A 10,480-nucleotide genomic window follows, 5' to 3' on the forward strand; every position below is an offset into this window, starting at 1 on the left:
TTTTAAATTTTTTGTTTTTTGTTAAAAAATTATATTTTTGAATAAAAGCGCTTACGACATTTTTACGATTCTCAGAATTGAAGAAAAATAGTGAGAAATAAATTTTATGTCATTTTAATTATCTCATGTGGCTCTAAAGTTTATTTTCAATTACATATCTGTTTTCAGTGACTTCAAAAAATTTTCCATAATTTTGATAAATTCAAATTTTAAAATCATTTTGTGCGTGAGGTTTTTTCGCCGAATCACCTTATAATTAAGATTTTATGTAATCTTATGGCAAAACTCATCACGCTATGATACAGGGATATGAGGTTGTAAAAAAGTCATAACCCTACTGAACATATTCGTACATATTACTCATATTATTCTGCAATTAAAAAGGAACACAAAGGAAATATACAAATTTGCCACTTCTTCTCTCTAACAAAAAAGAGAGAAAGACAAAGAGAGGAGAGAATATGAAAAGTCAAAAATAAAAAACACACAGAAACAAAAATTGTTTTTTTTTTACATTATGTTTTAAACTGACTAAAAATAGGCAAAAAAAGTTAGTTTATTATCAGTCGAAAAGTTATCTGGCGTTGGACAATACTGACTACTCAGGCGCTCATCGCCTTGTAAAATTAGTCAGTTGGCATAAGGCAAAATGATCGATAAAATGCCACTTATGTTTAAAAAAAAGCTGGCTTTATGTGAGCTTTAAATCGGCCACAGTCCCTACAGGGCAGTTACAGCCTAATATATTCCGTTATTTGTTTGTAGTGTAATAATAAACTCGTTAGAAGTCGCAATTATACATCAATAGTCACGAAATTTTGCAGCGGGTAAGATTATAGGTCGAAAAAGATGCCTACAATTTTGAATGATGATCTGATATTCTTTAGCGGGTGAAATCGACCAATACTTTTGTATGAAAAATATAAAAATTTTATTTTTGGTCGATATTTTAATTCCTTGAGGGCATATATATTTCGCAAAGTAGCCTACATAAGGAAAAAAAACTACTGACCTTTCTTCTGATGTAAATTGCAATAAAGTGTTTGCTACATAACGGGCCTACTGCCTAATATATAATGGGTTCTGTGTAAAGAACCACATTTTTATCCCATGCTACATATTGTCTCTCCAAAAGTTTATGTAACACCACGAAATATTCGTCCTAGACCCCATATTTGGTATGCCAAAATTCATATCTCGACGAGATAAAGGGATTTAGCGATGTGTGCCCGTCCATTAAAAATTGTAAACAAGCTTAAGGCCGCAATTATGGACCGATTGTAACGAATTTTTTAAGGAGGTTGGGTTCGGGCCAGAATAGAAATGATTAGTTTTTGGTGATGATCGTGAAATGTTCAGGGGATGAAATGGACCAAAAAATTTAAACAAAATTTGAGTTTATGATGAAGAAGAGGCATACAAATCAACGTGAAGATCAGATAATACTTAGCGGGTTAAATGGACTGAAACTTTTGTGTGAAGTTGGTAAAAATTTCAATAATGTTAAACAACGGAAGTAGTAGTACTACATAAGTGGGTTTCATTACATTTTAGTTTGTGTGAACTAAATTTTCCTTTCCTGCTACAAAAATGTCTTTGTCATGCTAGATAACTTTTTGGTTTTGGTCATAAGTATTATACATTACATCTCTGATATTTGATAATTAAATTTTTTGTCCAGGGATAGTGGTATAGGGTATCCCATGGTCGGCTCCGTCCGACTATAGACTTTTCTTACTTGTTTAATGTATACTTTATGTGTTTTCGGTTCAAATTTTCCTGAAAACAAGAAAACAAAAATGAAGGAACATTTGTTTATGTTTCTGTTAATTACGAAAGGTGTTGTGGAAACGGGTTAATTCGTGTACGTCGTACGACAGACGAACAACGTAATTGAAACGCTCGTGTGAACATGACATAACTTAGTTAAAAATGAATTCTTAGTAAATGAATTTTTTTCTGGTATATTTAATAGCATTACTATTAATTTATTTTGATTTTTAATAATTTTAGCCCATTTGGGCAACTCGATATTATTTTAAAAATGCAGGGGGGAAGTCTCTAGTTTACGAAAAAAAATTCAGCTACGCCCATCCGTCACCCAGAATGTTTATATGGGATCTATACCTAAACTTGGACTTGGACTTCCATCAGAACACAAAATGCAAAATTACAGCTAAATCGATTTGAAAATTTGCTAAAATCGTCAAAAATCAAAGTTGTATTCTTATGCGAATATCTCCGACTTTAGTAGTCGAATTTCAAAAGAAAAGCACGTCAATGTAAGAGGAAAATATAACCTTTATTATGATACAAAATAGGTTGGTGCACATCCCACTTTGCCATTTTTTATTTGAAATGTACTGACGATTATCTCAGTATGAAGATTTTCTAAGCTTTAAAATGGTCCCAATTGTGTTACCAAACTTGGTGAAATGCTTGTGATGTTGAAAAAGACTCTGGGAATATTAGTTCCATGTCAGATATTTCTGCTTCTGTTGGACATTCTCCAAGCATAATAATGAACTAAACCATCGAAACATCAGAGTTATTGCGAAAGGCGCTAAGCTATCACAATTTTAGTATTTTGAAGTTTTTACTTAAATGACAAATACCTCTGCATCCATTTGATGTAGACATATAAAATGCTAATCAAGAAGACCAGCAAAGCTTTCAGTCATTACCAAGTAGATATCGAGAGTTGTCAAATATAAAATTAAATATTAATTATTTTGGTTCAGTTCGCCTAAGTCATTTGGTATAAAAGCCAAATTTATGAAAGCTTTAGTATCTCCTAAAATGAAATGTTTACGAGTGAAAAGCTTATGGACAGGAGTAGTGGTATATGGTATCACATAGTTTTCAACACTTTGTTATATGGGGACATTTCCAAAACGTGAACCTATGTCCATATTTTTCTCTGCAGAAGTTTTCTTATCCCTGACCAAACCCCAATTGCCAAATAATAGGTAATTCTGTCTGAAAATGTTGCCAAAACGTCAGAATGCCTGAAATAAGCTGTGTTATATGGGGGATATTCCAGACTGTTAATGGAAGAAGAAAATATCAAATTGTACAGCGCACTATGGTCCCAAATCCATTTTTTCTGGCCAAAACTATTTCTATGACCTTTTTGTATTGATATTTATAAAATAATAATTCAGAATGATTTTCTCCTAACATTTACAAAAAAAGGTAAAATACATTAAACATGGGGTCTAAACTAAAATTTTGACCTACGTAAATAATTTTTGGTACGAAGAGTGTGTACCTTCTAAGAAGTCAAAATGTAAAATAACACGCAAATCAGCTTTAAAATGTGGCTAAAATTGTCAAAATATCTTAAATATGGGATACCCTTATATGAGGGCTATACCCCAACGTTGACCAATGTCGACAATTTTGGTGGAGAAGTTTTTTGGACACTCAGAATAAAAATTCAAAATTTTCAGTAAAATCGGTTCAAAATTGTGTGTCCTAGACATAAGTTTGTATCAGCTAAATATCAAATATTCCGGAATTTTATATAAGATAAAAAATTATACTTAATTTATCGCAGCGAATTGCAACTTGAAATGAGTTTTTTCTTAGAGTGTACACATTAGAGTAATTCTATTTTTTTAACATCGACCGCTAGCGATCAAAATTATTTCGGTATAGAACAATTTTAAAATTGAAACAAGTAAGCAAAAGCTATAGTAGGACGGGGCCGACCATGTGATACCCTACACCACAACCTGTCGGAATTAGCTATGTGCAACCGGCTTGCACGCTGAATGTCCGGGTTCGATTCCCATCAAATTGTCAATGGTGGCAAAATACCCCTTAGTAATGTTGGCGATATTTGCTGAGTATTTCAGCCATGAAAAACGTCTCTACAAGTGGCAACTTAGGACACTATCAATAACTTAATATGAATCCATTGATATAAGAGAAGCCTCCCTTGTCTTTACTGGGATGTTTGTGGAAAAATATATAAATTATACATTTCTAAATAATATTCGAAAATTGGAAAATTCACATTGATTAGCCCCTCCAGCTACATCTTCAAATTGTCTTTGAATATCAGGTTCATTTTTGGAATACACCTAAAATAAATAAATATATATATACCACGCAATTTGGTACATTTGATTATTGGGAAAATTGGGAGTTTATTGAAGATCTATCGTCCGAAATTGTGCACTTGTATTTCACATATGCTTCGAAAATAGTTCATTGTGGGCATATATTGTGATATCTAAAATATATGTTATACCGGTAGAAATAACTAATAATGAATAGAAATTCAAAAATTTTGCATGCAAACAAATTTATAAATCCCAAAATTATTCTTATTCAATTAAACAGCAACAAAGGGAGTATAAGTCAGCGGCGCTAACGGTGATATACCTTTAGCCTCTAAAAATATATGTATTTATTTTGTAACACGAGTTTGCTTCAAAATACGTGGAATCTGTACGAAGTATATATATACTTGGGGTCTAAAACCTATATTTCGATGAGACACATCTTTGGTCGTATTTTGTTTGTATCCCCTTTACCCTAAATCGTGAGGTATAACATAGGTGGCGAAGCGACCCCATGTTGCAATATTTGTATAAAATCCATTTTGACAACTGAACTGAAAATTTCTCTGTCATGATAGAGACAATTTGTAGCATGGGAGGAAATTGTGGTTCTCTACACAAAACACATTATATATCAGGCAGAAGGTGCGTTATCTAGCAGACACATTATTGCAATTTGCATCAGGGGGAAGATCAGTAGTTATTTTTCCATATGTAGGCTACTTTGCCGGTTTATGCCCTCCAGGAATGAAAATATGGACCAAAAATAAAATTTGTATATTTTTCATACAAAAGTAATGGTCTATGTCAACCGTTAAATAATATCAGATAATCATGCAAAATTATAAGCATTTTCTTCAACCTAAATTCTTACCTCGTGCAAAATTTCGTTACTATTGAGCTATAATTGCGACCTATAGCCGGTTTATGATTACACTACAAACAAAAAACTGGATATATTCGGCTGTAACTCTGTTATCTGATCACGTACATCAACATAATTGACATCAATTAAAAGGTCAACAGATCATCTTCCAAATATAATTCACGAGGGGGGAAGGTGTCTTTCAGGAACAAAGTTATAAGCTGTTTATTAAAAATTTTCACAATTTTCACACAAAAATTGTGGTCCATTTAACCCTCTAAATATTATATGATCGCCATCTCAAATTGCAAGCTTCTCCTTTGTGATACACTCGAACCTTATTTAAAATTACCCGTTGATCGGACTATTATTGAGACCTACAGAGCAGCTACAAAATCTGATAAAAATTATGTTTTTGGTCAATTTCACCCGCTAAATATTTCACGATCATCACCAATCAAAAATACCAATCAAAATACCAAATTTCGTGACAATCGGTCCATAATTGCGCCCTGGAGTTTGATTACAATTTGTAATGGACAGACGGGCACACGGACGTACGGACGGACAGACGGACGGACGGACGGACACACATCTCAAAATCGCTTTATCTCGCCGAGATATGAAGATTGGTATACCACATTGGGGGTCTCCGACGAATATTTCGCGGTGTTACATGAATTTTTCCCAAAACAAACTTATAATACCCTTTCCACATAGTTGTGTATAAAAGGTGATCATTTAAGAGGGTTCCAGAAATATGTTGATAACTTTGTTCTTATACCGAATTTCACTTCTGTTCTTTTTGGACTTTCATCTTTCTTCTCCATATTTGAGTTTTGACCTTGTTTGAAAACCTACACCAACCTTCTACAATGTAAATAAAATCTTATATTTTTCTATTGACGGGCATTTCTTGTGCTTGTGGCAAATTCTTTATAGACGCTGAGATATTTGCTTTGGTATAAAACATTGACTTTTTCAACAAATAAGTTTTTTTGCCTGAATATTGTCCGGCCATCACTAAAATAATTAGTCTTCTTCCCCTCCGGGACCATCATTAACCACAAAAATTTCGTAACGATCATATCAAAATTGCGACCTGTAGCCTGTTTAAAAAACGAAAAATGTATTACCGACTATTGCGATATCTCTGTTATTTGACCACCTACTTTGCATCATTGTAAAGATGGGATTTTCTACTTTCATAGTCAGGTTTTGCTTTTGGAAAGTCCCCTACCAAAGCTGTCATAGCCGTCATAATAATTGCAATCGCATAATTGAAAAGTTGGATTTTATTTGCGACTATTGTGATAACTTCGTTGTTTGACCACATGTGACACCCTACATTACATCGTTAGGAAGGTGGTATTTTTTACCATCATGATTCATATAGCCCCCATAGAATGGTATTTCCCGATTTTCGGTATTCTGAAGGTTGTGGTCTCATTATTCCTCCGAAATGGCTGTAATTTGGTATTAAGTCTTCATTGGGGGTATACAACTCTCCACCTGAAATTTTTCGGTATAGGTTCACGTCTTCATAGAGTCGCCATAGAGTGTACCTTCCGATTTTCAGTATTTTGAAGGTTGTGGCCTCAACATCTCACCGAAAAGGCAGAAATTTGGTATTTAGTCTTCGTTGGGGATATAAAACATTCCTGCAGTTGGTATAGATTTTTATATAGCCCTCATAGAAATGTAACGTTCCACCCAATTTAAGATTTTATTGAAGACTAGCAGAACCCGGTCCGCGTTGCTGGCCCACCGTAATGAGTTTTAATGATAACTTTTTATGGACTTTATGCTTGACAATTCAATAGGTATTTTCTACCTCCCTTCTTCGGTCCGTTGTCAAACCGAGGAGGATTTTAAATTTATCTGTAACCTTTCCTTTCTCTTACGGACTTTGTCGGATATTTTCGTCCATTGATGCTGTTTAAGATTTATGATCGTCCATGTCCCCTGTCTTTATCCTAAAGCGATCTAACTATAAAAGTTAAAAAAAAATGGTTAAGTCGAATTCTCTCGCTTATTGAGACTTATATATTTTTGTTTTTCATGACTGATGGCCGGAAATATGTAAATATATCGTTTTTCTTGATCGGGGGCGCAATGGCCGTTGTATCGAAAATTAATTTGCAAGCCGATGCACTTATAAGTTTAGCAAACATAGCGATTATAAAACAATAAGCCCCCGAAATTCGTCTACACATATATAGCATCTTGGACCATGGGACATTCCTGAACATTTTCCGAAAATGTAATGAAATTATGTTCAGTTGTCTTGGAAACATAATGTAATAATGTATTGAAAAGAGAGGGCGTGGACATCAGTTTTCAAGATATAACATATTTAAAAAAGTGGGTGTGGTCCGGTATGTTGGCTCCAAATATGTACCTGGGGTATACACAACCCGATTGCCTCCTCCGAAATTTATAAAGCATACATAACAACGGAAAACCTTGAGCTTTTGCCGCAAATCGGATCAGTAGTATTGCAGATACAACATATTTACAAAGTAGTACATACATTGTATATTAATTCATAAATTTTTAAAACGATACATTCGTAGTTTTTGCAAGTATATCGGGTTTAAAATATCTCATAGGGAGTTATCCCGCCCCCTCAGGAATTCAATAAAATATGTAGCCTGTTTTCGGGGGCCATCCATGTACATTCCCTGACAATTTCAGGAAAATAGGTTTAGTTGTTTTAGTAGAAAAAATAAATAAATTGAAAATTGAAGAAAGTGGGCATGGTAAAATTTTCTTTCCATAAAAACCTAAGTTGGGTTATGACGGCATTTGAATTTAATTCATAAAGATATGGCGTTTTTTTAATATGGCAAGGAGAAGTACCCCTCGCCATCGAAAGCCAAGAAAATATGCATCCTATTTTCACCGAGGGCTATCCCTGGACATTCCCCGAAAATGTCAGGAAACTCGGTTCAGTAGTTTTGTAGATGTAACATATTTTAAAAAGTGGGCGTGGTCAAATCTTTGGGTCCCAAATTGGTAGGTAAAGTCGGAGACACAACCACAATTATCTCCCAAATAATTTCCAAAACCATACCTTCGTACTTATTGTAAATATAGCATTTTTAAAGAAATAGTGTATAGGGCAAGTACCCCGCCCCTTCCGAAATTCAACAAAATATGTAGCCTATTATCACCGGTGACAATCCATGTACATTCCATGACAATTTGAGGAGCATTAGTTCAGTAGTTTTTGTAGAAAAGATTAAAAGTCAAAATTGAAAAAAGTGGGCGTGATCAAATTTTCTTTGCATAAAAACCTATGTTGGGTTATGACGATCATTTCAAAAAAAGAATTATCCACCTAATCGGTCCAGCCGTTCTCAACTGATGCCATTACCAACGATCGACATTTGATTTTTATTTATATAGATTTTAGTCACATTTTCCTACCGAATTGGTTGTTAAATTGAATTTTGTGTTTCCAGAAGATAGATACTAGTTAGTCGCAAAAAACTATCCTTACATATAGTATATAGATTTTAGTCTATTTATAGTGATATTTAATTAATTCTCTTTCGAGTTGAACTGTTAGACCTAAGAGATACATTGAAAAAATAGGAGTCCACCGAAGTCCCACGCATCCAACCATTACGCTAAGTTTCACGGGTGGTTAAGCCGATCTTCAGGCGTATTAGGATGTTGTTTTTGTGGCAGACGAAGGCAAAGCTTGGTTTTGCTATTTTCTACATTGAAAACTTTCGTGAGTGATTTTGGCACTATTGAATTTGTTTATTTTTTACTCATTTCGCGAGATTTTATAAACAGAAAGGTAATCAATATTGGAAAAATGTTGCTAGGACGACAGATTCTTCCTACCATTTCCCAAGAGAATCCTCTGTGGGTCTCTTGGCATGATATACAAATTATGGCTTGGTTGGATCCAGCAAATGTCATGGATTATTGCTGTCGCAAATCTAATCCATTTTATGATCATTTGAGCAACAATGACATAATTCGTATGCAGCGTTCAAGTTTGGACAATTTAACCAATTTGCTCGGTGTAGAGTATATTTTATTGCACGTCCATGAGCACATTTTATATGTGATTCGTAAACAACACAGACACAATCCTCATGAAGCAACTCCAATGGCCGATTACTATATTATTGGTGGCACAGTTTACAAAGCACCTGATTTGGGAAATGTAATAAGTTCACGCATTCTTTCAACTGTTACAAACTTACAATCAGCATTTGAGGAAGCCAGTAGTTATTCCCGTTATTATCCAAACAAAGGACACACCTGGGACTTTAGTTCAAATAAACAGCTTGCCGATAAAAACAAAACAGCAGCCAAGAAGGAAACAACAGCCAAAGATGACAGTGGTACGGTATCTCAAATGCAAAGAGTTGATATGTTATTGGCAGAATTATTGCGTAAATTCCCTTCGCCAATACCTCCAATGCTACACCAACAACAAGAGCTTCAAGATGGTAATCTCAATGCACAGGAAGGCAATGCTGCAAATAATCCCTCTGAAACAAGTCCAGCGGTCGGCAGTCAGCAGGCAATGGATATAAAACAAGAAAATGTGGAATGAAACCACCACCTGAGAAAAAGCCAAACACATAAAACAAAAACCAAAACTCAAGAATGTATATTTAAATATTAGAAAGGTATATTTATACCCTATACCACAATGTGGAAAAAGGTATTATAAGTTTGTTTTGGTGAAAATTCATGTAACACCGCGAAATATTCGTTGGAGACCCCCAATGTGGTATACCAATCTTCATATCTCGACGAGATAAAGCGATTTTGAGATGTGTGTCCGTCCGTCCGTCTGTCCATTATAAATTGTAAACACGCTCCAGGTCGCAATTATGGACCGATCGTTTTGTATGGAGGTCGGGTTCAGGCCAGAATAGATCCATATTCTCATTGGTGATGATCGAGAAATATTTAGCGGGTGAAATGGACCATAAAAAAAATTTTTATCCGATTTTGTAGCGGCTCTGTATGTCGCAATTATAGTCCGATCGCCTCGAAATTTTAAATAATGTAAGATTATATGACAAAGAAGAAGCTTGCAATTTGAGATGGTGATCGAGTGATGTTTAGAGGGTTAAATGGACCACAACTTTTGTGTGAAAATTGTGAAAATTTTTAATATACCGGTAATATCTTTATTCCTGGACCACACATTCCGCCCACATAAATAATACATATTTGGAAGGACAACTCTTGCCCTTTCAATTAATGCCAATTATGTTGATTTATGTGGTCAGATAACAGAGTTACAGCGTAATATATCCAGTATTTTGTTTGTAATGTAATCAAAAGCATACTAGAGGTCGCAATTATAGATCAATAGTTACGAAATTTTGGACAAGGTCGTGGTTTAGGTCGAAGAAAATGCCTACAATTTTTGATGATGATCTGATATTATTTAGCGGGTGCAATTGACCATTACTTTTGTATGCTAAATAAAAACATTTTATTTTTGGTCCATATTTGAATCCCTAACCAGCAAAGTCGCCTATATATGAACCCCATCATATTA

The 10,480-nt window shown here is 34.5% G+C and overlaps 1 protein-coding gene across 1 annotated transcript; it reads left to right on the forward strand.

The window, feature by feature from the left end:
- The first annotated feature begins 8,764 nt into the window (after positions 1-8,764).
- LOC141403038 (mediator of RNA polymerase II transcription subunit 6-like) lies at positions 8,765-9,517 on the forward strand. Its single transcript, XM_073985171.1, has one exon. The coding sequence runs from the start codon at positions 8,765-8,767 to the stop codon at positions 9,515-9,517; it is 753 nt and encodes a 250-aa protein (XP_073841272.1).
- The last annotated feature ends 963 nt before the right edge of the window (positions 9,518-10,480 follow it).

Source organism: Musca autumnalis, unplaced genomic scaffold, assembly GCF_047663935.1.
Source record: "Musca autumnalis isolate F117 unplaced genomic scaffold, ASM4766393v1 scaffold_4, whole genome shotgun sequence".
Taxonomy (NCBI): domain Eukaryota; kingdom Metazoa; phylum Arthropoda; class Insecta; order Diptera; family Muscidae; genus Musca; species Musca autumnalis.

Coding starts and splice junctions, on each gene's coding strand:
- LOC141403038 (XM_073985171.1), top strand. CDS start 8,765: ATGTTGCTAGGACGACAGATTCTTCCTACCATTTCCCAAGAGAATCCT.